General features: G+C 43.7%; 1 protein-coding gene across 1 annotated transcript in view; it reads left to right on the top strand.

The window, feature by feature from the left end:
• The window catches only part of uvrag (UV radiation resistance associated gene), a 403,204-nt gene extending 378,913 nt beyond the window's left edge, over nucleotides 1–24,291 (top strand). The window contains exons 14-15 of the mRNA XM_072477416.1: nucleotides 5,597–5,688; nucleotides 17,477–24,291. Of these exons, the coding sequence (XP_072333517.1) occupies nucleotides 5,597–5,688; nucleotides 17,477–18,182 (798 nt within the window). The 3' untranslated portion in view covers nucleotides 18,183–24,291. The remainder of the gene's footprint in view (nucleotides 1–5,596; nucleotides 5,689–17,476) is intronic.
• Nucleotides 24,292–25,322: the final 1,031 nt, after the last annotated feature.

The following is a 25,322-nucleotide window of genomic DNA, read 5'->3' as shown; positions in this document are numbered from 1 at the left end:
AAAAGAACAACTGTGGCTGGATTCTTTTTATAATAATAACACCTTCCATAATCCCCAACCTTGAAACATCAGATTTCAGATAAAAGAACCTGTTCTCCATATCTTCAGGCTCATCCAGCAGCTAAATGCACCCATTCTTTTTCTGTGCCGTTTGAACTGTCACACAGCAACTTGCACACTCCTAGGAAAGAAATCATTCCAACAATGTGGCATTATGATTTAAAATTGATTGAGTCTGTGGAACATGTCGTTGTCTTTTAATTTAGAGTACCCAATTTTATTTTTTCCCATTAAGGGCCAATTTAGCGAGGGTGCTCTGTCCCAGCCACAAATTCTGGAGAGAAGCATTGAAGGACAAGGAGTCAGCCTGGAAGAGCCTCCAGAGACGAGGGTCTCCCCGGTGTGTGACCATCTCCCCCACAAACGGCGTCACTCCAGGTTCATTCCCATGGCTGTCATGCCCAGTCCTCAAGAAAAGAGGCGGGAGGATAGTGACAGCTGCCGCTGTCCCCCGAGCAGAGTGCTTCGGGGTCGGAAGGAACCCTAGAGGGCCCATTCCACCCAGTACAATTTAGAACCCCGGACTTGTTCAGTTTCTCAGGGGAGGGGGTCAGCGATAACCCCCTGCTTCTTAGGTTCTTAGCGGGCTATAGTTTGTAAGACCCTCTGACCCAACCACTGTCTTCGGGCGTCTGTGCCACCATCCCGGACCTGTTTCCAGAGATTTTTCGGGTCCTTCTGGTGACCAGGCGGCAGGGGCGGAGCAGGCATCTGCACCACAGCCTCCCGCTGGCCCGGGACCCTGGTAGGAGCCTGAGGACTGGTTTAGCACAGTGGGCTAAGACAGCTGGTTTGTAATGCAGAACAAGACCAGCAGCGTGGGTTCAATTCCCGTACCGGCCTCCCCGAACAGGCGCCGGAATGTGGCGATTAGGGGCTTTTCACAGTAACTTTATTGAAGCCTACTTGTGACAATAAATGGTTATTATTATTAGGAGATCCCACTTGTCGATCCCGGTGGCGGAATCAAGGCAGGCCCTGGGCTGGTTAGTGGGCCCGTGTCGCCCGCCACACTCTGTGGTGGAGGATTCGGACTCGGAGGGCAACTGTCAGCAGCCCAGTGTCGGAAGCGGAGGGTGCACATGAGGCTCTCTGCAGTGGGGTGCAGGGCTCACTGTGTCGCCCCTCACCACCTCTGGGGGACTCCCGGAATCTGGCACATCATAATTGAAGGTCCTTTTGTTTTCCTGCCTCCGTTGATAGTTCAGGCAGTGTCCTATTGGGCCACCCTCCACCAACACCCCGACTCACTCCCTCCCACCACCATCCTGTTGGTACAGAGGGTATCTGGTCTCTCCAGCGCAAAGTTTAGTGCTTGTATCGTTTGTTTTTTGGACAACTGTTGTGAACAGTTGTAATAATCAGAGTATCCTCCCCCCCCCTCCCCGTACGTTGGTACTGAATGTAGAGTATCCTGTTTATCCAACACAAAATTAGTGTTTGTATCCTTTGGCCTTGTATATATTTTTTACTGTTTTAATAAAAAGATATGGCCAATTCACCTACCAGACACATTTTTGGATGTAGGGATGAAGCCCACGCAAACGCGGGGAGAATGTCCAAACTCCACACAGACAGTGACCCGGGGCTGGGATTGAACCCGGGTCGTCCTCGCTGTGAGGCAGCAGTGCTAACCACTGTGCCACAATGCTGCCCCAGAACCTGTCTTTGTCATGTCCAAATCAAAAGTGCTGTCGAGATTTTCCAATCAACAAGAGCAGCCACGGATAGAGATGGAAAGAGAGGGCAGCTGCTCGAACCACCAAACCACTACCACCTCTACCAGCCAACAACCAATGTCCTCACTGGGAGAGCTTGTAAGGCTACGATAAGGTTCAAAAGCCATCTGTGAAATCATAACCAACACTGACCTCTCACTTAAACACTGCTGTCCACAAGGAAATTTGTGAATGTTAAAGACTCCAGTAGGTCACGACTGAAGCTGGTAGTATGGATTGGAAGCCCTTAAATATCAACTTCCTCTTTATTTATGCATTGGAGCCTTTTAGACAAACAGGTCTCAAATTGGGTCTGCAGAAATCTTCCCGAAGGTCCGCAACCCAGGGCTGTATTTGCAGATGCACAGGGCTACATGGCCAAGAGAAAGCAAGTGAGCAACATCCACTGTACTCCCCTTGGGCTCCTGCTTACCTCCTGCTCCTTTAGTGCTCTCTCCAAGCAATGTCGTGAGAAGCAGGCACACCCTTCTCACTGTTATCTGCAAGTATCTGTTTTCTTAAAGTATTATTGAAACGGCCTTTACGTGCAGCATTGTTTTGAGTATTACATTATATTATAATTTAGGGTTGGGAGTCCATGAAACCAAATACACTAGTTTAGACATCTGACATTGCTCAGACGTTATAACCATCACAGATGCTAGCACACCTAATTCCAGTGACATCTGGTTGCAATGCATCAATATTAACACACAACTACAGTTACAATCCTGTGACTTTTTGTAGCAATCCAGACAATTGTTTTGCCTTGGGCTAATCTTTCAAATGCTGCACTGATGTCAGGGGAGGTGGAAATATGCTGGAAACTGATGCAAAAAGTTCATTGTTAATTTTCAGATTTCCAAAAACATGAGATTCAAACCTCCAAAGTATTTTTTTATTTAATTGTACTCTGCTTTTAAGCGACAGTTGCAATGGTCAATGAATGCCGTGATTGTCAACTTTCAGACAATTTGAAACCAATTTTACCAGCCTCCCGTACCAGCCTCCCCGAACAGGCGCTGGAATGTGGCGACTAGGGGCTTTTCACAGTAACTTCATTTGTTAGCCTACTTGTGACAAGTGATTTTCATTTCATTGTTTATCACCAAACTCGCTATAGCAGCACAATACTGTGGATGCTGAAATTAAAGTAAAGTACTGGAAAGAACCCAACCGGCCTGGCAGCATCTGTGGAGAGAGAAACCGAGTTAACGTTTAGAGCCCATATGACTCCTCTTCGGAACGGATATAGTCCCCTCGAAGTCAGCATGTTCTACCAATGGCTGACATGCTGCAATTTGAATTAGATGTTTGTAACAAATGTAACCAGCCTGCTGAAGTAGTTTTTGTACCAATGATACAGCCTGTGTTTAGAATTATTTAGCCAGGTTGCAGATGTTTGGCTGTTTTAGCTACTCTGGCTCAGAAATTTAGAAAGCGGAGATATAACACATGTATATTATTTGGCTTTTATTACTCAATAGACATTTTGAAGACCGACTCTGAAAGTACAGTCCTTTACTTTTTGCCAAAAGCTTGAGCTATTTCAGTTTGAAATAACTCCAATACAATAGCCAGTCTCGATAATATTACCTGTGGGAGCCATAAGAAAAGCGCATTACAAGGAAAGACGAGTTACTGGAAGAGGCAATTTTTAAAAAACTATTATTGAGGGAGTAGTAAACTGTGCATTAGTATATTAAGAGCTGTGATAAATGGAAGGCAGCCCTGTGGAGCCTGTGTTTATCAAAACACTGCTCATGTTTGCTGCACCTGAGATATGCTGATTCTATGTTGGCGATTGGTGCAAGTGGAAACGTACTATATCTGTGTGGGAAAATAGAGTGAGAGTCATCAGTTTGACAGATTCCAGTTTCAGAATAGCATTACCTGAAGCCTGGTTTTTAGCGCTGCTGCTAAAAGTAACTTCAAAAACAACCATGAATAACCCATGAAGAACAAACGTACATTCGACATCCTCAAATGTCCCAAAGCACTTTTACAGCCAGTGAATCACTATAATTGCAGTCGGTTGTTACACAGGTGCATGTGGTAGCTACTTTTGCACAGCAAGGTACCACAAAAGGATCGAGACCAGTTAATCTGTTTCTTGGTATTGATAGTTGAAGATACCTTGTACCTGAATGGTGGTCTGGATTATGCACTTCAATTCTGGACCGGGGTTATGATTCTGACTCGAGTGCTTCACAATGTGTTATATTACGGATGTAGATTACATGTATATCAATCTAGCACTCCACAGGGCATAGATTAGTGGTTTGTCTATACGCTCATGTTAAGTCTCTTGCGGCCTAGTTTCACCCTTCAGCTTATCACATAGTTGTGTACATTGCAGGGGCGCTACACTCAGTCAATCCACATCAGTAACCGCAGCTTAACATTTCTGTAGTGAGTTTAACATTGTGAAATGACCCAAGGCTCTTCACAGGGCATGAAACACAATTTGACACCTCACTAACATCCTTTAGCAAAGGGCATCTGCTGTCCTTACGCAGCCAGGCCAGTATGTGACTCTCTGCAATGTGGCTGACTCTTAACTGTCATCTGAAATAGCCTAGCAAGCTAATTTTTGCATTCGGTTTTATTCAAGCAGGTAGCTCACCACCACCTTGTCAAGAACAGTTGGGGATGGGCATTAAATGCTGGCCTTGCCAGCTACACCCATATCCTGTGAATGAATTGTTTAAAGAAAGTGTGGAAAATCATTGCTCCTTCTTAGTTCGTCTATCCATGAAAGTTATATAGTTAGCCACTACACTGAGGGGCCTTGCTGTTCTTAAATGGGCTGCAGCATTTTCTGCATTGCAACACCAACTGCACTTGTAACTTTGTTGACTGTAAAGCACTTTGGGCATGCTGAGATAATGAGAGGTGCTGTAGAAATGGGAACCTTTCATTTTAAGTAATAGGATTTTCCACTTCACTGACTCCATTCCACACATTCATTATCTTTGGTGACGAATTGAACTTGTTTCTACTTCTCATCACACAATTTACTTCTTTTGGGTTGCTTGGTTTTTAGGACACCTGAATCACAGTTGAAAAGGCTCACTGTTTTCCAGTATTTCCTTTTAACTCAGACCTCTGACATTAAGAATCATATTTGTGACTCTGCTACGCACTGCTTCCAATGTTTAAATGTCACCCTCGCGTGTCTGACCAGAATTGGGCACCAAGCTCGATCCATGGCCTGACCCGAGTTCTGTCAGAGTTTACTCATTGCCTCCCCTAACTTGTGCACTATTCTGTACTGCTTTCATATTGGGGTTGCAATTTCATCATATATAATGGATCCACTTCTTAATTCCATTTGTAGAATGAATAAGCACTTTGAGTATGTGGTCTATTGAGAATTATATGAATGGTTATGCTATTTTTGCCTTTTTGTGATAATTCTCGAACTATTGCATAATCTACAGCAATACTCCCAGATGACCATCGGCTGCTTTCCTCTTTGAGGGGAGAGCTGACTGATGGTGATTTAATCTGAGGATCACCACACCTCAGGCGACGGGCAAGGTTGAGAAGGCGGGGTCTTTATGAACAATCTCAGCTGGTACGGGAATTGAACCCGCGCTGTTGGCCTCTCTCTGCATCACAAACCAGCTGAGCTAAACCGGCCCCCAGCAAAGCCTTGTAATAGGGCATTAGGAGGGGATTTCAGGTGAAAAGCCAGTATATAAATGCATTTGTGCATGACCTTTAAATGCGTTTTGGGGGGGGGGGGGAGAGAGACAATGTTTGAAGACCATAGAAATAAGAAAGAAAATAAGCCTTCCTGTTTGCATTTACAGTTAAGATACCAGCATGGCCTATCCACACCAGATCTCCGGCAGACTCTACCGAATCTGAAAAACTTCATGGAACAAGGACTCATGGTGAAGTGGTAGGTATCTTTTCCTTGCAATTAAGTGTTGTTGAGTGGGAATGGGCCAGGTTTAATATGTTACTATTGGAATAAGGGCAGCACGGTGGTGCAGTGGTTAGCAACAGCCGCAGCAGCCGGCTTTTAATAATGCCGGCTACAAGCATCCTTCAAAATGGCCAGGAACAGGTAAAAGAAATTCAGCCGCACTGTGCGTGCGCGCCTGATCATCGGTGCGCATGCGCAAAACTATGCACAGGCACACCGATGATTGGGCACGCATGCGTAGTGCGGCCGCATTTTTTTTAATATGGTCGCAGCCTTTTCTTTCCTCAAGTTTGGGGGACCATTGGGGCCAAAGGGACCCAAAACCATTTCCTCCATTTTTGTCAGCAACAAACAAGGTAAGAGAAAACGGTGAGTTGCGCAGGTCTGCCGGCGTGGGTCGTGAAGGTCGGCCGGCGTGGCTTGCAAAGGACGGTCGGGTTGGGTCCCGAAGGTTGGCCAGTTGGTAAAAATGGGTCTTCGAAAAAGAAGTTTGAAGAACACTGCCTGAGGGACAACCTCTTCCCCCTCCCATCAATAAAGGTTAGTGTGAGTCTCCCCCCACCCGCCCCACACCCATCCATCCTCATGGGTATCAGTGGCATCGTATCCCCTCCCCCCAAGGGACTGGTTTAGCACAGTGGGCTTAACAGCTGACTTGCAATGCAGAACCAGGCAGCAGCGCGGGTTCAGTTCCCGTACAGGCCTCCCCGAACAGGCGCCGGAATGTGACGCCTAGAGGCTTTTCACAGTAATTTCATGGAAGCCCGTTTGTGACAATAAGCTATTGTTGTTATTATTGTTATTATTATTATTATTATTATGTGAGCATACCCCACTACGGGGTTGCTGATGCACCGCCCCCCCCCCCCCCCCAAACCTTCGGCCCCCTCCCCCTTCATGTTCTCACCCTCCCCTTGCAGGACCTCCCCTTCACCCCCCCTCCCCCCCGAACCTTCATGATGTCACTTTGTCCCCCCCTTCCATGAGCTTGGTCCCCTTGGGCTCCGACCCTTGGCAGTCACCCTGGCACCTGGGCACTGCCCTGACACCCTGGCAGTGCCCTGTTTTGTGCCTGGCTACCTGGGGGGCGCTGGGTGATTGTGCCCCCAACCCGGCCGCACATATTTCGATGAGCCTAATGATTGCTTTAAATATTATTACCTCGATCATGCTCAGCAAGGACGGAATCCAGATCACGCCGTGGGCCGGGTGACCCGCATGCACATTTGTGTCTGGCACCAGAATCAACACCAGGCACAACGTGGTGGGAAAATAGCACCCCTTGTGTCTGAACTCATTTATTCCATCAACCAACATCACTCAAACCGGTGATCTGGTCATTATCACATGTAACATGTCATGTAACATGTCATGTAATAGGTCGAAGCAGGGAAAGGAGGGCAAGAGGGGGTACAGAACAAGAAAGGTCTGTGTTAGGGTGGAGGCAGGAGAGATAAAAGAATGAAAAGATTTGATCCCGGCTTTAAGTCAGTGTCCGTGTGGAGTTTGCACATTCTCCCCGTGTTTGTGTGGATTTCGCCCCCTCAACCCAAAGATGTGCAGGGTAGGTGGATTGGCCACGCTAAATTGCCCCTTAATTGGAAAAAAATGAATTGGAAACTTGGAATCGACTTGTTCATTAAAAACAAAGTCTGTGGGACAAGATGATAGAACAAAATCAGTAAATGGTCCATATGCCCAATCAACATGTCCTTTTTGTTTAACACCTCAAGCTCAGCTTTTTACCCTTGATTCCTTCCCTCTTCGCAAAGACTTTTAAAAAATAAATTTAGAGTACCCAATTATTTTTTTCCAAATAAAGGGACAATTTAGTGTGACCAATCCACCTACCCTGCACATCTTTGGATTGTGGGGATGAGACCCACGCAGACTCGGGGAGAATGTGCAAACTCCACACAGACAGTGACCCAGGGCCGGGATCGAACGCAGGTCCTCAGCACCATAGGCAGCAGTGCTAACCACTGTGCCGCCGTGCCGCCCACTCCTCATCACAAAGACAAATTGTCTCTCTAAACTGGTTGCATTAGTTGTTGTCACTGGTAATATATTCAATGATTCTGTTACGCCTTTTGATGAAAAATTCCACATCTAACTTTTATCATTGTGAGCAGTTTCCTACAGCAGTTTATCCATTTTCCTCCATAATCTTAGGAATTTTGTATTAGGCCATTTTAAAATCTTTGTGTTAAACTACGAGAGTTCATCCTCATTTTGCTTGAGCCATTTATGCTGTTCAATTCAGTGACCTCCCCATATAAATTATTGCACACCTCTCTGCATAGAAAACTCTGCTCTCAATTTTCTCCTTGATCCTAGTTTGTTTCTCCTCATAATAGTATAGTTGCATTTAAGGGGAAGCTTGATAAGTACATGAGGAAGATATGTTAATGGGGTGAGATGAAGTAAGGTGAGAAAGGACTCCTGTGGAACATAAACTGACATGAACCTGCTGAACGAAATGGTCTGTTTCAATGTTGTAAAAATCCCTCTGCTGGCGTTTCGCCTTGTCCAGCGTCTTTTCCTGTCTCATGAAGCAATTACTTCCTTATGAGTGCAGAACTTCACAAAACCTCTCTTAATATGCACATTGAGGCTTGTTGCTGGGTCACTTATGTAGGCAAGTGAAGCACTCATGTTCAGAGAGGCTGTGCTGTCCATTCTGTCAGTTTCCCATCCACCCTAACTCACCTTTTGTGACGGTTTCACAATTTTCCAACTCTTCCCACAGCAGTTATAGATTCACCTCTGCTCTGCCATGTTTTGTACTGCAGCAATGAACTGAATGACCTTTTCTTGTACTTCATTTACTCGTGTCCATATTGCTGTCATCTCCTTGGAGAGTTAAATGGAATGCATTAATCGTTTACTATTAAAATACAGCTATTACACAGTGTGCTTTTATGCAGAGCACATTATTAAGTGCACAATACATCATTCTCTTAATACTTCCTCAACTATGTAAGTGTGTTCTGTCAATATTTGTTTAAATAGGTAAGGGAACTGCCAGTTGCAGGGTTGAAAAATGTACATCTGAACATTTACAGTGATACAGCGCTTTATCACATTTCTCAAACATCTCAAAAGCACTTCACATACAATGACTTACTTTGAAGTACACAGAATGTTCTGTAGATAATTGCAGTAGCTGTTTTGAGCACAGCAAGATCCCATTTAGATCTGGATAAATGACCAGTACACTACTGGAGAAGCTTCCTACTGAAATCTATAGGAATCAAATTTTGCTATAAAAGACCATTCTCTTAAAGTCTCCTCTATTACTGCATCTTGTCCATAGTAACGGGGGTTTTTGTTGGTTTTCCTGCTTTTTTAGGTGAGGTCATAAAATTTCATTTCTGTTTTCAGTGACTAAGTAGGAAACCTGAAACCTTCCCCATGGCAATAGTGTTTATTATGACTACTTAGTTGAAACAGGGTGCGGCTCAGAATGAATTTTACATTTTCTCCATTTCTCTTCCACACCCCCTCCTATAAGATAATAGCTCTTATCTTCTAGTCTGACATCTTGGCTGGGGTTGAAAATTCTGTGAAAATTGGCTCAACTCTACACTACCATTTTCTGGTAATTGCCCCTTGTGCTCTAACTCATTAAGAAGTTACTTTATTTGGAGTTTCTCTGTACAATACCTAAAGTACAATTGTAATAATGTTATTGGAAAGTCAAGATATTGCCTTTAAGATTTGGTCCCAATTTCAAGACTTGGTTCCCTCCGATCGGTGTTTAATGGCCTGAGTCTGTACTTGAGTAACAGTGGTGGGTTCAGTGAAATGTTTGTCTACATTGTTTGTTACATTACATGTTAAACTGGCTTCCACCTGTATCCTATAAAAATGCAATGTGAAAATGTGTGCACTTATCTTACATAGCTTATTTAGCATTGTGTGTATCAATATTTTCCAAGGAAATGTAAAACATGAAACCAGATGTGTTTTATTATTGTTCCAACAATACTTCTTATTTAATATTCTTCATGGTATCAGCCTTGGTTGAGTGGCTAGCACTATCACCTCTGGATCGGAAGTCTCCTGCCAGACACACTTTATAAAAAATTTTTAAAAATTCCAATTAAGGAACAATTTAGCGTGGCCAATCCACCTACCCAGCACATCTTTGGGTTGTGGGGGCGAAACCCACGCAAACACGGGGAGAATGTGCGACCTCCACATGGACAGTGACCCAGAGCCAGGATTGAACCTGGGATCTCGGGGCCGTGAGACAGCAGTGCTAACCACTGCACCACCATGCTGCCCCTCCTGCCAGACACTTTAGCACAAAATCTAGGCTGACACTCCGGGTGCAGTACTGAGAGAATATTGCGGTTTCAGAGGTGACGTATTTAGGATGGGATGAGGAGGCTCCACCTGTTCTCTCAGGTGGAGTTAAAAGGTCCTCTGATACTATTTCGAAAAATGGGAGTTTTTGTGGTAACCTGACCAATATGAATCTCGTTTTTCCTCACCCCCCCCCCCCCTTTCTATCAAACCATTCAATTCTACCGCCACCAATACATCATGGCTGCCATGTGTACCATTTATTAATGTACTGCCATTCACAAAACTCCTTCAACAGTATCTTCCCTTGACCACTATCACCTAGAAAGACTAGGACAACAGATACAGGGGACACCAACTCCAAGTCCCCCTCCAAGCCGCACACTATCCTGCCTTGGAACTGTATCTCTGTTCCTTTACTGTCACTGGATCAAAGTCCTGGAACTCCCTCCCAGTAGCAGTGTTGGTGTACATGTATGACAGACTGCAGCAGTTGAAGATGACGACACACCAGCACCTTCTTGAGCGTAAATCCTGTCCTTACCCATGACCACATCCAATGAACTAATGGAAATAGGTAATCTTGTCATGTATCTCACTGGTGTTTGTGTGGGGGTTTCTGTGCACAAATCGGCAGAGCATTGTCTACTTTGCAAAAGTGAAGATATTTGTGTGTAGTGCATTTGGCAAAGCTCTTGTGTCATGAAAGGCTCCATATATAATTTTTTTCCTTCAATTTTATCACCTCATTACTTTCATTTTCAATGACCACGTAACCCACAAGTATTCCACTTTGTTGTTATTGAGAATTACATATTCAAGGCACAACCCACATTTGGAAGGAATAAACTGCACAATAGAACTGCGCGCGGTGTAAACACTGCATCAGTTTGCTTTTCTTATAATAATCTTCATTATTGCCACAAGTAGGCTTACATTAACACTGCAATGAAGTTACTGTGAAAAGCCCCTCGTCGCCACATTCCGGCGCCTGTTCGGATACACTGAGGGAGAATTCAGAATGTCCAAATTAATTCCTTTGCTGTGGATCGATAGCCTATTCTGTTTGATGCTAATTCGTTTTTCTGTTGAAAAGAAATTTAAATTATTTCTTAGTTTGAATTATGGAAATTTAATACAGCAGCATAAAAGGTTATTTTTTTTAAAGTACTGAAAAGGCTCAGCAGGTCAGGCAGCGCCTCTTTGGAGAGAATCAGAGTTAACGTTTCAAGTCGAGTTACCTCCCATCAGAACAAAGAAGGTGATATTTGCACAATTTCACTTCAAATTACAATTGCCCGAATTGAGAATCTTGCAGATAAAATGTATAGGCAAGATAGCTTTTTTAAACTCTCCTATAAATGCTGTGAAATTTCTTGTTATTCAGTGACATTGAATCTATATTAAAAGTGAGTATGATATATCTTCATCTGATTTTGATTAACTTCAGTGATTTATAGGAAGATATTTGACAACTTCATTGCAGTGTTAATGTAAGCCTACTTGTGACAATAACGATTATTATTATTATTGATTTTGATGTGCCGGATCTGAGTTGAAGATTTATATCCATAATTTTTTTTTAAATTGAGTTTTGAAGGTATGTGGACCATTGAACAAACGAAAACAGCATTATTGGCAAAACCCCTTTGCCATTGTTGGGGAAGGGTATGGAGGAATGGTTGTGGTGTGAGGCGCTCCGGAGGGTGAATGCCTCAACTTCATGCGTGAGATTGGGGCTGATACAGGTGAAGGTGTGTATAGAGAGCACCTCATGAGGACGAGGATGAGCCAACACTTTGAGCGGGTGGAGGATGTTTGTGAATGCTGTTGGAGGAGCCCCACAAATCATGTTCATATGTTTTGGTCCTGTCCAAAACTGGAGGGCTATTGGAGCGAGGTCTTCAGGGTAATCTCAAAAGTGGTGCACGTGAGGCTCGAACGAAGTCCTCTAGAAGCCATATTCGGGGTATCGGATTAGCTGGGGTTGGAGGCGGGTGCGGAGGCAGATGTCTTGGCCTTCGCCTCACTGATCATCCAAAGGCGGGTCCTGTTGGGGTGGGGGTCAGCTTCTTCGCCCTGTGCCTCAGCATGGCGGGGGGATCTGCTTGAGTTTTTAACGCTCGAGAAAGTGAAGTTCGAGATGAGGGAGATGGTCAAAGGATTCTGCAACTCGTGGGCTTTGTTTATCATGCATTATCAAGAATTGCGGCATGTGGTGCAGTGGTTAGCACTGGGACTGCGGCACTGAGGACCCGGGTTCGAATCCCGGCCCTGGGTCACTGTCCGTGTGGAGTTTGCACATTCTCCCCATGTCAGCATGGGTTTCACCCCCATAACCCAAAGATGTGCTGGTTGGGTCGATTGGCCATGCTAAATTGCCCCTTAATTGGAAAAGAAAATAATTGGCTACTCTAAATTTATTTTAAAAAAGAATTGGATGACATCGAACATTGGGGGGGGATGGGTTTGGAATGTATAGGTTCTTGGTGATTATGTATGGGATGATGGTGGATTCTTGATTCTTTTTCTTCCGTGTTCTGTATTTAAAATGTTGGAGAGCTGTTTGGGATGGATGGGATAAAGGAATTGTTGGCCAGGGATTGCCATTGTATTTGTTATTGTTGATTATTTCTGAGTGGGTGTAAATTTGATAAATGTGAAAAAGGAGGAGAATAAAAGTATATATATTTTTTAATCCCTTTGCCAAAGACTGTGACAAATAATACTACCAAATACTGAGTTTGAATAAAGGTGACCTTAGCCGATGTGGTACTTGCTCTCGATTAAATATATCTCTTCAAGGAGAAAAGTTTTCCGAGCATGTCCAATTTTGATTTGAAACCACAGCGGCCTAGGGCATTGCGCTAAACATATTTGAAGATCATAGGGGAGAATGGGCTAATAGATCATGTGAGAGATTCATGATCTGAACCCTGCCAATTGGGCAAACCATCAGATTCAGATCAACTGGTCATCCAATTCTGCCTGAGGTGCCAACACTCAAATCACAGGGTGAGCTTTAGAGTCCACCGCAATGATACTTGTGGTTAAACTGTGCCAAGATATCAGAACTGGCAAATGTGCTTAAGGGATAGATCAATAGAGGTTGTGGCAAACATTTAACGGGATATTTCAGAATAAACAGAATAGACACACTCCAATGAGAAACAAAAATTCCAAGGGGAGAGTTTGTCATCTGTGGTTAACTAAAAAAGTTAATGACCGTATTAAATTTAAGAAAAAGTCTATATTTGCACAGAGCTGAGTGGCAGGTCAGAACATTGGAAAAAATGTTATGAACATCAAACAATGACAAAAATATTGATAAGGAGCGAAAAACTGGAGTACAAGAGAAAACTAGGCAGTAAAAAGATGGATAGTAAACGTTTGTATTGATAGTTAAATAAGAAATGAGTTAACAAAGTGAGCATTGGTCATGTAGAAAGTGCACCCGGGGAATTGATAATTAAACAGCTATTTTGCATTGATCTTAACTAGAGAGAACACAAGTAACATCCCAGAAATAACTGGAAATTGAAAAATAGAAAGGAGGAAGGAACTGAGGAAAATTACAATCACTAGGGAAGTGGTATTGATCCAAATTATTGGGTCTGCGAGCTGACAAATCCCCTGGTCCAGGTGGACTTCATCCTAAGATCTTGAAAGAGGTGGCTAATAGGATAGCTGGTGATTGGTTTTAATTTTCCAAAATTCTCTAGATTCAGAGAAGCTTCCATTGGATTGGATGATAAACTGCTTTATTCAAAAAGGGAGGGAGACCGATCTGTCATTGGGAAAAATGTTAGAAGCCATAATTAAATATGTCATAAAAAGTGACTTGGAAAAATTCAAAGCAATCGAGGAGAGTCAACATGGTTTTGTGAAAGGGAAATCATGTTTAACCAATTTATTGGAGTTCTTTGAAGGAGCTACTTGTGCTATGGTTAAAGGAGAAATGGGAGATGTACCGTTCTTAGATTTCCAGAATGCATTTGATAAGGTTCCATATCTGGTGGCACAGTGGTTAGTACTACTGAGTACCCGGGTTCAATCCCGGCCCCAGACCGCTGTCTGCGTGGAGTTTGTACATTCTCCCCGTGTTTGCGTGGGTCTCATCCCCCACAACCCAAAAGATGTGCAGGGCAGGTGGATTGACATTGCTAAATTGCCCCTTAATTGTGTCATGTGAGAGTACCTTTAAGAAATGGGTGTTTATAAAATAGCTGTAGTGGATGTACCTTTAAGAAATGGGTATTTATCAGTGATGTCAGAGTGTGGGTGGAGCTGGGCTGTCTGTCTGCTTTTACTTTCGCTTTGGGCTCGCAGCTACAGGGTGTGTTTTAGTTTCGTTTTGAGATTTGAAGCAGCAGTCACAGCAAGAAGGTGTATTAGTCTCTCTGCAATCTAAAGACTCTACAGATCCTTTGGTGATTTAAAACTAATACCTGTTTTTGTAGAGAAGTTAAACCTGATGTCTTTCTGTAAAAATGGTTTATTTTTTGTCTTGTAGATGTTGCAAGGAAGGATTAAGAGTTACTTATAGGGTACTGTATTCTTTGGGGGATTTATTGGTGTTGATTGTTGTTAAGATGTTTACTGGGGGCTTATAAAGTGTTAACTGGTTTCATAAAGAAACATTGTTTTAATTTAAAAGTACTGTACATCTCTGTTGCATCACACTGAAAAAGTAGGTCCGTGTGCTCCCCATACCACAATCTATTCAAAGTTGTGGGTCAGGTGAACTCCATGGTACACTTTGGGGTTCTCTAAACCCTGGCCCATAACAATTGGAAAAAAATATTTGGGCCCTCTAAATTTATTTAAAAAAATAAGATAAGGTTCTCCATCAGAGATTATTGTGGAAAATAAAAACTCATGGTGTAGGGGGTGAGGTATTGGCATGGGTGAAGTTTGGCTAGCTAACAGGAAACATAACTACATAAATGGGTCCTTTTCTGGTCGATAGATATGATGAGTGATGTGTCACAGGGATCACTGCTAGGGCCGCAACCTTTTACAATGTCTATAAGTGACGTGGAGGAACGGACTGGAGGCATGGTGGCTGAAGGAAGACGTTCAGAGAAGGTTGACGAGACCAATACCAGGAATGGATGGATTGTCTTATGAGGAAAGGCTGGAGAGATTAGGTTTGTATCCATTGGAGTTTAGAACTGTACTCATTGGAGTTTAGAAGAATGAGATGTGACCTTATTGAGACATATAGGATTCTCAGGGGGCTTGACAGGGTAGATGCTGAGAGCTTGTTTCCCCTTGTGGGAGAATCTAAGACAAGACAGCATAACCTCAGAGTAAGGGGTTGCCCATTTAAGACAGATGAGCAGGAATTTCTTCTGAGGGTAGTGAATCTGTGGAATTCTTTACCACCAAGAGCTGTAGCGACTGGGTCGTTAAGTATGTTCAAGGCTGAGATAAACAGATTTTTAACCAGTAAGGATATCGATGGTTATGGTGATATGGCAGGAACGTGAATTATGATATTTGATGTAGAAGGACCAGGACAGACTAGGAGAATGGGCAAAGAAGTGGCAGATAGAATACAATGTAGAAAAGTGTGAGGTTGTGCACTTTGGTAGGAAGAATAGAGGCATAGACTGTTTCCTAAATGGAAAAAGGCTTCGGAAATCAGAAGCACAAAGTGAGTCCTAGTTCTGGATTCTCTTAAGATTAACATGCAGGTTCAGTCGGCAGTTAGGAAGGCAAATGCAGTGTTAGCATTCAAGTCAAGAGGGTGAAAATACAAGAGCAGGGATGTTCTGTTGAGGTTGTATAAAGCTCTGGTCAGACCCCATTTGGAATATTGTGAACAGTTTTGGGCCCCGTATCTAAAGGGTCCAGAGGAGGTCCACAAGAATGATCCATGGAATGAAGGATTTGTCATATGGGAAACGGTTGAGGACTCTGGGTCTGTACTCTGGGTCTCTACTTTGTTTAGACAGATATGGGGGGGATTTCATTGAAACTTACAGAATACTGAGAGGCCTAGATAGAGTGAACGAGGAGAGGATGTTTCCCCTAGAAGGAGAAACTAGAACTCCAGGGCACAGCCTCAGACTGAAGATCCTTTAAAACAAAGATGAGGAATTTCTTCAGCTTGAGGGTGGTGAATCTGTGGAACTCATTGCTGCAGAAGGCTGTGGAGGCCAAGTCACTGAGCGTCTTTAAGACAGAGAAAGATAGGTTCTTGATTGATAAGGGAATCCGGGGTTATGGGGAGAAGGCAAGAGAATGGGGATGAGAAACATATCAGCCATGATTGAATGGCAGAGCAGACTCTATGGGCCGAGTGGCATATTTCATAGAATTTACAGTGCAGAAGGAGGCCATTTGACCCTTTGAGTCTGCACCGGCTCTTGGAAAAGAGCACCCTACCCAAGGTCAACACCTCCACCCTATCCCTATAACCCAGTAACCCCACCCAACACTAAGGGCAATTTTGGACATTAAGAGCAATTTATCATGGCCAATCCACCTGACCTGCACATCTTTGGACTGTGGGAGGAAACCGGAGCACCCGGAGGAAACCCACGCACACACGGGGAGGATGTGCAGACTCCGCACAGACAGCGACCCAAGCCGGAATCGAACCTGGGACCCTGGAGCTGTGAAGCAATTGTGCTATCCACAATGCTACCGTGCTGCCCCAAATTTCTGCTCCTATGTCTTGTGGTCTTATGGTCTTAGGCACTTGAATGGAGATGGATGTCATCCCAGAATTCACAAGGTAGAGACCCATCCAGGATAGCTATGCACCGAAAGGTGTCTCTTGCTGGAGTGCAACAAAGCACATAATTGGCTTAATGTTATTTGGTTTGGCGAACAAAGTACCTACAGTTATTTCTCTAATGCTGTTACAAGACAATGGAGCAACAAGGTTAGCTGCCTTTGAGTAGCCAGTGTGCTTGTATATGAATTCATGTATTCAAGATTATGGGTAGAAATGGCTTTTTATCCAAAACTCAATTGTTCATATCCCCAGTCTGGTAGCACCTCAATTATAAAATTCTCATCCTTGCATTCAAATCCCTCCATCGCCTCGGCACTTCCAGCCCCAGAATCCTATAGTTCCTCTGCACTCCTTTAATTCTGGCCTCTTGTGCACCTCCAATTTTCATTGCTTCACTATTGACAGCCTTCTTCAGCTGCCTGGGCACTAAGCTCTATAAGTTCCTGCCTAAACCCCTCTGCCACTCTTCCTTTCAAAACACTTCTTAAAATCTATTTCTTTGACTACACCTGGTTAATATCCCCTGTACCTTATGCCAAACTTGGCTCCATTAAAGTGCCTTAGGTTGTTTTACTGTGTATTGTGTTAAAGGTACTCAATAAATGCAAGTTGTTGTTATGTTAGCAGAGAGAAACTATCTCCTGATATATGTATTTGCATTCTAAGTTAACTGATTCTCTCTTTTTTTCCTCTCTTGTGAAGTGATCGACCTCTATCCAGTGCTATTCCTGTGCCTCGAAGGCGAACAATTACCACACCTGCAGGTTCAGATTTGCAGTTTCACAGTAGAGGGCTCACTTCTCCAGAAAGAACTTGGAGGCAGTCACATGGGAGCTCTGAAGAAGATCTGCCCCCGAGCTACAATGCAGCAATGACTTGTGCTGTAACCCTCGAGGCACAGCTAAAAGATGATCATAAAGTGTGTACTTCAATACTAGAAGTTTCAGATGACACCTTTAAAGATGGGGACCAGGGGAAGGATGTGTGCGGCAGCTTTAAGAATGGAGTGCATAGCAATGACAATGGCATGAGCTATGAAGCGGCCCAAACACAAGAGATTATCACTGAGCTATCGTCTGAGGTGAATGGAATGACTTCACTCAACGCACATGCGGGCAGCCCTGGTAGTCTGCCTTCAGGTGACTTAAACCACCCCATGGGCGGTGGCAACTTCTGCTCCGTTGAGCGGGCTGAGGAAATCATAGGAATGGAAGCCACAGGCTTCAGCTCGGAAGAGCAACTGGAAGGATTCTGCATTCCCATTGATCACGCTGTGGCAGTGGAGAGCGATGCCCAAGTCCTGGCTGAACTCGATGCCGAAGGATTTGAGGAGTTCTCCAGGAGGATCTGTGCACTGAACGAGAATATCTCTAGTTTCCGCCGACATCGCAAGGGATCAGAAAAGTGAGACGTGCTTTTGGTTATCGGGATACCAAGGCAGAACAGAGATTTGAACATGAATGAAAGACCAAATTGCACTTCTTTTTGAGATGATTTGTGGTGATGAAATTATGGGCATTGTTGCTATTCTCATGGTGAGATGGGAAGAAAATAGATGAGGATCAAAACCTGAAACAGTGCAGATGCTGGGCTTTCAAACAGATCCTAGTAAGAGATCAGGGCAGAGCAAGTGTACCTAGATCATGGCTTTTCAGATTGACTCATGCCTTCCATGGCTGCATGTTTGCATCAATCAGCCATCATACGCCACCAGACTTGTAAGCTGCCCTCCCTTCCCAACCAAATGGAACCGGTCAATTCCCAATAACTGCAGAATTTGATTTCTCCTTCGGAGGGTGAAGAGCACAGAGAAAATCCCCTTTGCTGAAGCTGATAGATTGTGACCTCCCATACTTGCCGTGACCTCCCATACTTGCCAAACAGAATATGTGCAATGGCTTTACAGAATATATAGTTGCTTTGAAATGATGTGAAATTTCTGAATCGCTCAAGCTTCAGCTTTAAGTTGGAAGCTTGCCAGATTCTTTTGGTTAGGTTCTCCGGAATAATCTCTCAGTTTGGATAAATAAGATGTTTAGGCTTTGCTACTGAAATAGATTAAAGGTAATTTGGGGGGGGGGGGGGGGGGGGGAGGGAGTAAGTTGGAAGTGCTGTAAATTAGAATTGGTATCTTGGCAGGAACCATTTTGCTGAGAGCAACCGGGTTTCTACCGATCAGCTCGATGCATCAAGTAAATATAGTTTAAATATAATTTATGTACACTGCCCAACTATATTTACTATTTTTTGACTACACATTGTGCAGGCTCAGGTATTGTTTGGCTGTTTGATTTTAGTCTGAACCTCTATCCTTCACAGCCCCAAGATCCGTCTATAAACTGAATACAGGGAAAATGCTCGCGACTGATAATTTAGAGGCAGAAGTTGAATGGTCCTTGGTCATTCACCAACTTCATTGATGTGAAGTTTCTATTAGTTTCCTTCCCTCTCTCACGTCCATAATAAGTAAGTTTCTTCCAAATTTAATCGCTAAAATGTTGTCTTTAAAGATGCAGTGTTTTAAAGCGTGGACACTTTAATTTTGGTACAGCAGGTTTGGGAAATGGTTTTCTCTGCTGCTTCTGTCGGTGCACTGCCCCCGGCGCTGCTGCTTACCTGTGTTGGACCCAGTCACAGTACCAACTACGGTACACATACAATGCATTCATATTCTTCTGGCAATGTTAAAAGTTATGATTGATTGTGTTTAAAAAGAAAAAAAAAATGATATGTGCTGTCCAGTTGGTATTGATCTGCACAGTATGCAGTAGCAGCTGGGGTTCTGGTACACTGAGTAGGGTTTCTAAGATAGCAAGGACCTTCTCCATTCAAGATTAATGGCTTCTATTACTTTCATTCAAAGAATTCAATCAATCGTAGCTGGGTTCCCCCCCCCCCCCCCCCCCCTCTTTTCAGTCAAAAAATGAAAAATAAATCACTGAAGATGCAGAGGATAAGTGAACAAAACATTTGGTGACCAAAATGTTTGACCCCTCTGGAAAATTAAACTAATAATTGCATTCAAATATTAACTATTTGCACAATCTATTAACTATAAACATCGTCCCCATTCCCCACCAATATTTCCAAGCCCAGCGATAATATTTGCTGCTGTTACCCTCTCGAGCCACAGCCCTTGGGCGTAGTTACTGAATGTGCTCCACACCATTTGTGGCCTGCCCCCGGGGGCAGGAGTTGGAATTGGTGCTTCCAGTTCTTGGTTAATTCTAGCTTCCTTACAATGCTGAATGGCCTGGTTCTGTGGGAGGGTGGAGAGCTGATTTCTTGTGGGTAACTCCTACTTGTAAGCCTACTTGTGACAATAAAGATTAAACTCTTCACCATTATCCACAGTAGAGTAACTGAAATTGCACGTACAGGGCAGTTTGTCCATAGTCCAGAGTGGCCGTTCAGCAATGCGTGAATTTACCATTGTGGACCTTGTCAAAAAGGTGGGGAAACACTGCTTTAGATATTGGCGTTACGAATGCAGTTACCTGTGATTCACGATGCCCATATGATTCTAATCTAAATAGGCCTCATTATGTTCAGTCTGAAAGTTGTTGGATGAGCATGTGATTGCTCAAGGTTTCCCCAGAAGTCATTTGTGTTGAAATGCTGCACAAAGCACACTTCCAACTTGACAACACAAATAAATCAGGTGGGAACGGTTGAAACCGGAACTGCCGAAACTATTTTCATTACATAAACTTTGAATTAATTGAAAAGTGATGTATAAAGGTGCTGACATGCCCCTTTATTGAAAAAGCTGTGACTTCCAATTTCTGTCTGGATGTTTGAGGCCTCCAGGTTGTCTACTGGTTTCTCAGTCAATTTAAATTGATAGGAAACTGAATCATACCTCTGCTGGTTGTATTTCAGTAATCAAGGCCATTTCCTCAGTCAGCAATATTGTAAGTTTGAATGGTTTGGCATCTCTCCATGATGGCCATCGAGCATTTTGCCTTATTTTGAGCAAGACGGGGATTCAGAGTGAACTCTTTTTGTTGACTTCATCTAGCCATCCCAATATTTCTGGCGTGTAACCTATTTTATTTTCATATATTTAAACGACCACACCAGTTTCTTCAATGTGTACGTTGGTTGTTTGATTCAGTGATACTTCCAGTCGTCCATTGGCCACTAACTAGAGTGGCTGGTAGCTTCAGCTAAAAATTTCCTTTGGTGGCACTGGATCTAAAACTGGTGTTCAAATGTGGTTCAGACTTCTTGGACAAGAGATCACGTTTAAGTTTGACTTTGCATACACTAAGAACAGTCCACCGACACCTCACTGCTTTTACCAAATGAGTACAGTCCATATTCATTCTACACATACACTTGAGGGACAATTGCCTATCTGAAAAAATTTGCATTGGATCACAATACCCTCCTCCCATCCACCCACAAATTGTAATACTTTGGACGACAAAACAAATGTAACCAGTAGCAGTGTCCTACAATAATGGCAGCCACCTATCGAATAAGGCAAGATGTGAACACATTGTTAAGATAGAATCGTTTTCACAGCAATTGTAATTAAAAATTACAACCTAGACACTGATATTCACTGCATCATTCAGTTCAAATAGCACTTGTCTGATGACTTGGTTCAATTACCGGAACCCGCTGCCCATTACTGGCTATGTTGGGAAGAAGGTCGTACGTGAATGTATATTGTCAGCATAGTGGACTTGCATTTTGTCTGAGGATTTGAGTTAACCTTGGTAAAATATTCTCAAGTTTTGGTTTTGTGCTTGGTGCCATCTGAATGGTTACATCCTGTATTGTCTCATAACCTACTCCAGTGATGTGATTTTCCTCAATGTCTAGTCACCCAAGTCCGAAATCGCAGCTTTTTTTGTCAACTGCAACACCTGAAGATTGGGGTCAGGCAATTCCATGGGTTGGTGCTTCAGATTCCGATCACAATGCGGATAAGGATCTTTTTCCTGCTTTTTATTTCCCAATTGAAAGGATTGCCCATTGTTGACCCATTCCATAGTGAGTGTGGATGCACAGACAACTTGCCAAGCGCAGATAATTAGTCCAAATAAACCATAAGGATGCCTGATGTTGAAACTAGGGAGAGTGACACTTAGTTTAGTTCTGGTGTATTGTGAAGCCACAATCTAGTTTTTACTTTGTTTACAGTGAAATTGAACACATGGCCCGAAACCGGCATCAAACAAGCACCATGGCAAGTTCTCATCGAGATGTAAAGATAGGAAATAAAGCAGCACCAGCACTTCTACCCTTTTCCCTCACTATCATTAATATCATCCGTTTTAGTTCCACCCTTTATTTTCAGTGAACTACCATAAGGATTTAAAGTTTAATTACAACCAAATTAGTAAATTAAGTATAATAGTGATTAATGTGTAATATTTAAATGTGCTTTCTTCACCCATCACTCCCCAGACTATATTGAGATAACCAGAGGATAGGAAACCTCATGACCAAACGGGTGCCTTACTTCTACCTGTGTGTTCTTGTCATTTTTCCAGTATTTCTTTATGCGTCACCTGTGTACTTCAGTGGATCTTCATTCCTGTGTACAGCTGCAGCAGTTAGGTTGCCACTTACTAGGATCATAAATATTTAGGATTCTTTTAGATGATGAAAATCATGGAGTCTGATTTATAACACAGATATCAAAAGCTTTATCTCTGATGGGTCAGTTCTCAACTTTTCATTCTTGTCCCAGTTGCATAATATTCTTCTGTGCATAATGATGCCTTGAGCAGCAGAAAAACTAGGCAAGGAGGCTTGTTTAGCCTGGTTAATCTTCTCTCCCTCTGGCTTAAATATAACTGCCTTGCCCCTCAACACAACTTGTTCCATGACACAAGTGTTTCAATCATGCCTACAATCTGCCGACCCATTTCAAAACTGGATGTGATATATCACACAACAGGAAACAGTTACCTTCACTCCTGAGCTTCCACTTAAAGCATGGTATTAATTTTTCAGAATATGAACTTTTTCTGGCACCAAACATGGTTTATACCCGCACTGATTCTCACTGAAATTTTTACACCAGCTATAGCAGGCCTGTTGCCCCTGAGCTGGCGGCTCTAGCGTAGGTCTTGCACAGGATCTCCAACTCTGGAGGACATACTCAAAGAGATTTCATCAGGTGACCTCCAGCCACCCAGCCCCCACACTCCGATCATTGTTCACCCCACAGGACTACCCTCAGTGCATAACTTCCCATGGCCAGTCGAAAAGCGAGTAGACATGATTGTTGACTGCTGGTTAGACAACGACTCATTCCTCATCTCTACAATATTTTCATAATTAAAATACCAAGTGTTCAAAAAAATGAATAACATTTACAATTTATTTAATACCTCCAGAGTGTGAACAGGATTGCTCGCAGCAATATCCTAGAGATTAATTTTGAATTCCAGTTAACAATCCTAGTCTTGCACAATTTTAATAGCAGCCATTTGGATGTCTCGATCTATAGATTGTTGTAACTTCCCAGCTCTACATTATTAAGTTTCCTTTGATCTAATGCACTTATTTTGGTTAAGGTGCCTTAAAATGTTCTTCCTCTGCCCTTTTCTTTCCCCAATCCCCCCTCATAAACAAATCCAAATGGGCAAATAGCTAATGGTGTTTTGATAAGTTCTTGTTCTCAAGAGTGTGAGCATCATTCAGGCAATATAACCAATTTTAGACCTCCCAACACTTAATCTGGGAACCAGACTACCAAAGCTATCCTTCCTCTTGCTTATCACTATTAAAAAAAAAGCTTCTAAACATATGCTCAAAGCATGCGTATATGCATGTATGGACTAACTCACGTCAAGCTGAGGCTCAATTAGGGGTGGACTTCATTCAGTTCATTTTGCACCAGTGCAAGGAAGGAAGTGGAAGACATTGAATAAGTCTCAGGATGGGAGACTGTTGCAGGAACCACAAGGTTGCTTGCACGGGCTGGAGCACACAACTCACTTGTCCCTGTATCATGCAGAAAGTAACATTGCAGAGCCACAGTGTGCAGTCTTGGGTCATGTTCCGAAGTGGCAACACACTTGATGCTTGGGGAGTTTGAAACCCTGAATAGAGATGCCCCACCACTCTCAAACTGATCTGTGCACCCCTTTATAATGATGATGATGCATTAATTAGAATTGTCTGCAAATCTGATGCCTGAGGGAAGCAGGAAAAAAATCATGGAATGATGTACAGAACAAGTCCAATATTGGTTTGGTGAAGTTTGACCATTCAATTACCCTGGCATTATTTTTTTGCCGAAATCACTGCTGAATAATTTGTAGCTACCCCGCCATCCCCACCCACCCTTTCCCCTCACTCCCTTTTTACCTTTTTTTAATTTCTATTTATTAAAGAAAAAAATACAGCAGTTTATTTAAATAGTTACTCCGGCTGCAAGCAGTAAATTGCTGTAATCATTTGCAACTTGTATTCACATACTTGCTAATGATTCAAGTGTCAATGAAAATAATCCTGGAAAACAAAATGGAATAAAATATTGTTTTGCCATATCCTGTGTGATTCCTCAATTATTTAAAAACTCAATTTGTGGATGTCATTGGCATATATTGGCTGCCTTGAGTTGCTTGCCAGGCAAGTTTGGAAAGCAGGTAGTTGCTTTTTATTTGTTTGCAGAATGTGGGTATCACTGACCATCCTGAACTGCTCTTCTACACTGATTGTGGCGGTGAGACATGGGCCGAAAATCTCCGTAATCAGCGCGATGTCCGCCGACCGGCGCCAAAAACGGCACAAATCAGTCCGGCATCACGCCGCCCCAAAGGTGCGGAATCCTCCGCATCTTGAGCGGCCGAGCCCTAACCTTGAGGGGCTAGGCCCGCGCCAGCTGGCATGAAAGGCCTTTGGTGCCCCGACAGCTGGTGCGGAAATTACACTGCCGGGCGGCGCATGCGCGGGAGCGTCAGCGGCCGCTCACGGCATCCCTGCGCATGCGCAGTGGGCCCCGATCGCGGGCCAGGCCACCATGGGGGCACCCCCCGGGGCCAGATCGCCCCACGCCTCTCCCCCCAGGACCCCGGAGCCCGCCCGCGCCGCCTTGTCCCGCCGGTAAGAGAGGTGGTTTAATCCACGCTGGCGGGACAGGCATTCCAGCAGCGGGACTTCGGCCCACCCGGGCCAGAGAATCGCTGGGGGGGCCCGCCAACTGGCGCGGTGCGATTCCCACCCCTGCCGAATCTCCGGTGCCGGAGAATTCGGCAACCGGCGGGGGTGGGATTCACGCCAGCCCCCGGCGATTCTCCGACCCGGCGGGGGGTCAGAGAATCCTGCCCATGGTCTTCACAATGAGTGGCTTGCTGAGGCCATTTCAGAAGTCAGCCAATTGCTGTGGGTGTGCAGTCACACAGACCAGGTAAGGATGGTGGTTTCTTTTCCTAAAAGGCATTAGTGAAGCAAATGGGTTTTTATGACAATCCAACATCTTTGTGGTCAAATTGTTCTCCTGGCATTGTGGGATTTGAATTTGTGTTGTTCTCTGCCATTTGTCCTCTGTCTCGGGTTTCCTTGTCTAATAACATAACCA

Source organism: Scyliorhinus torazame, chromosome 15, assembly GCF_047496885.1.
Source record: "Scyliorhinus torazame isolate Kashiwa2021f chromosome 15, sScyTor2.1, whole genome shotgun sequence".
In the NCBI taxonomy this organism is placed as follows: Eukaryota; Metazoa; Chordata; class Chondrichthyes; order Carcharhiniformes; family Scyliorhinidae; genus Scyliorhinus; species Scyliorhinus torazame.
Note: the sequence above shows the minus strand (reverse complement) of the source record. Positions and strands in the feature narration are given on the sequence as shown.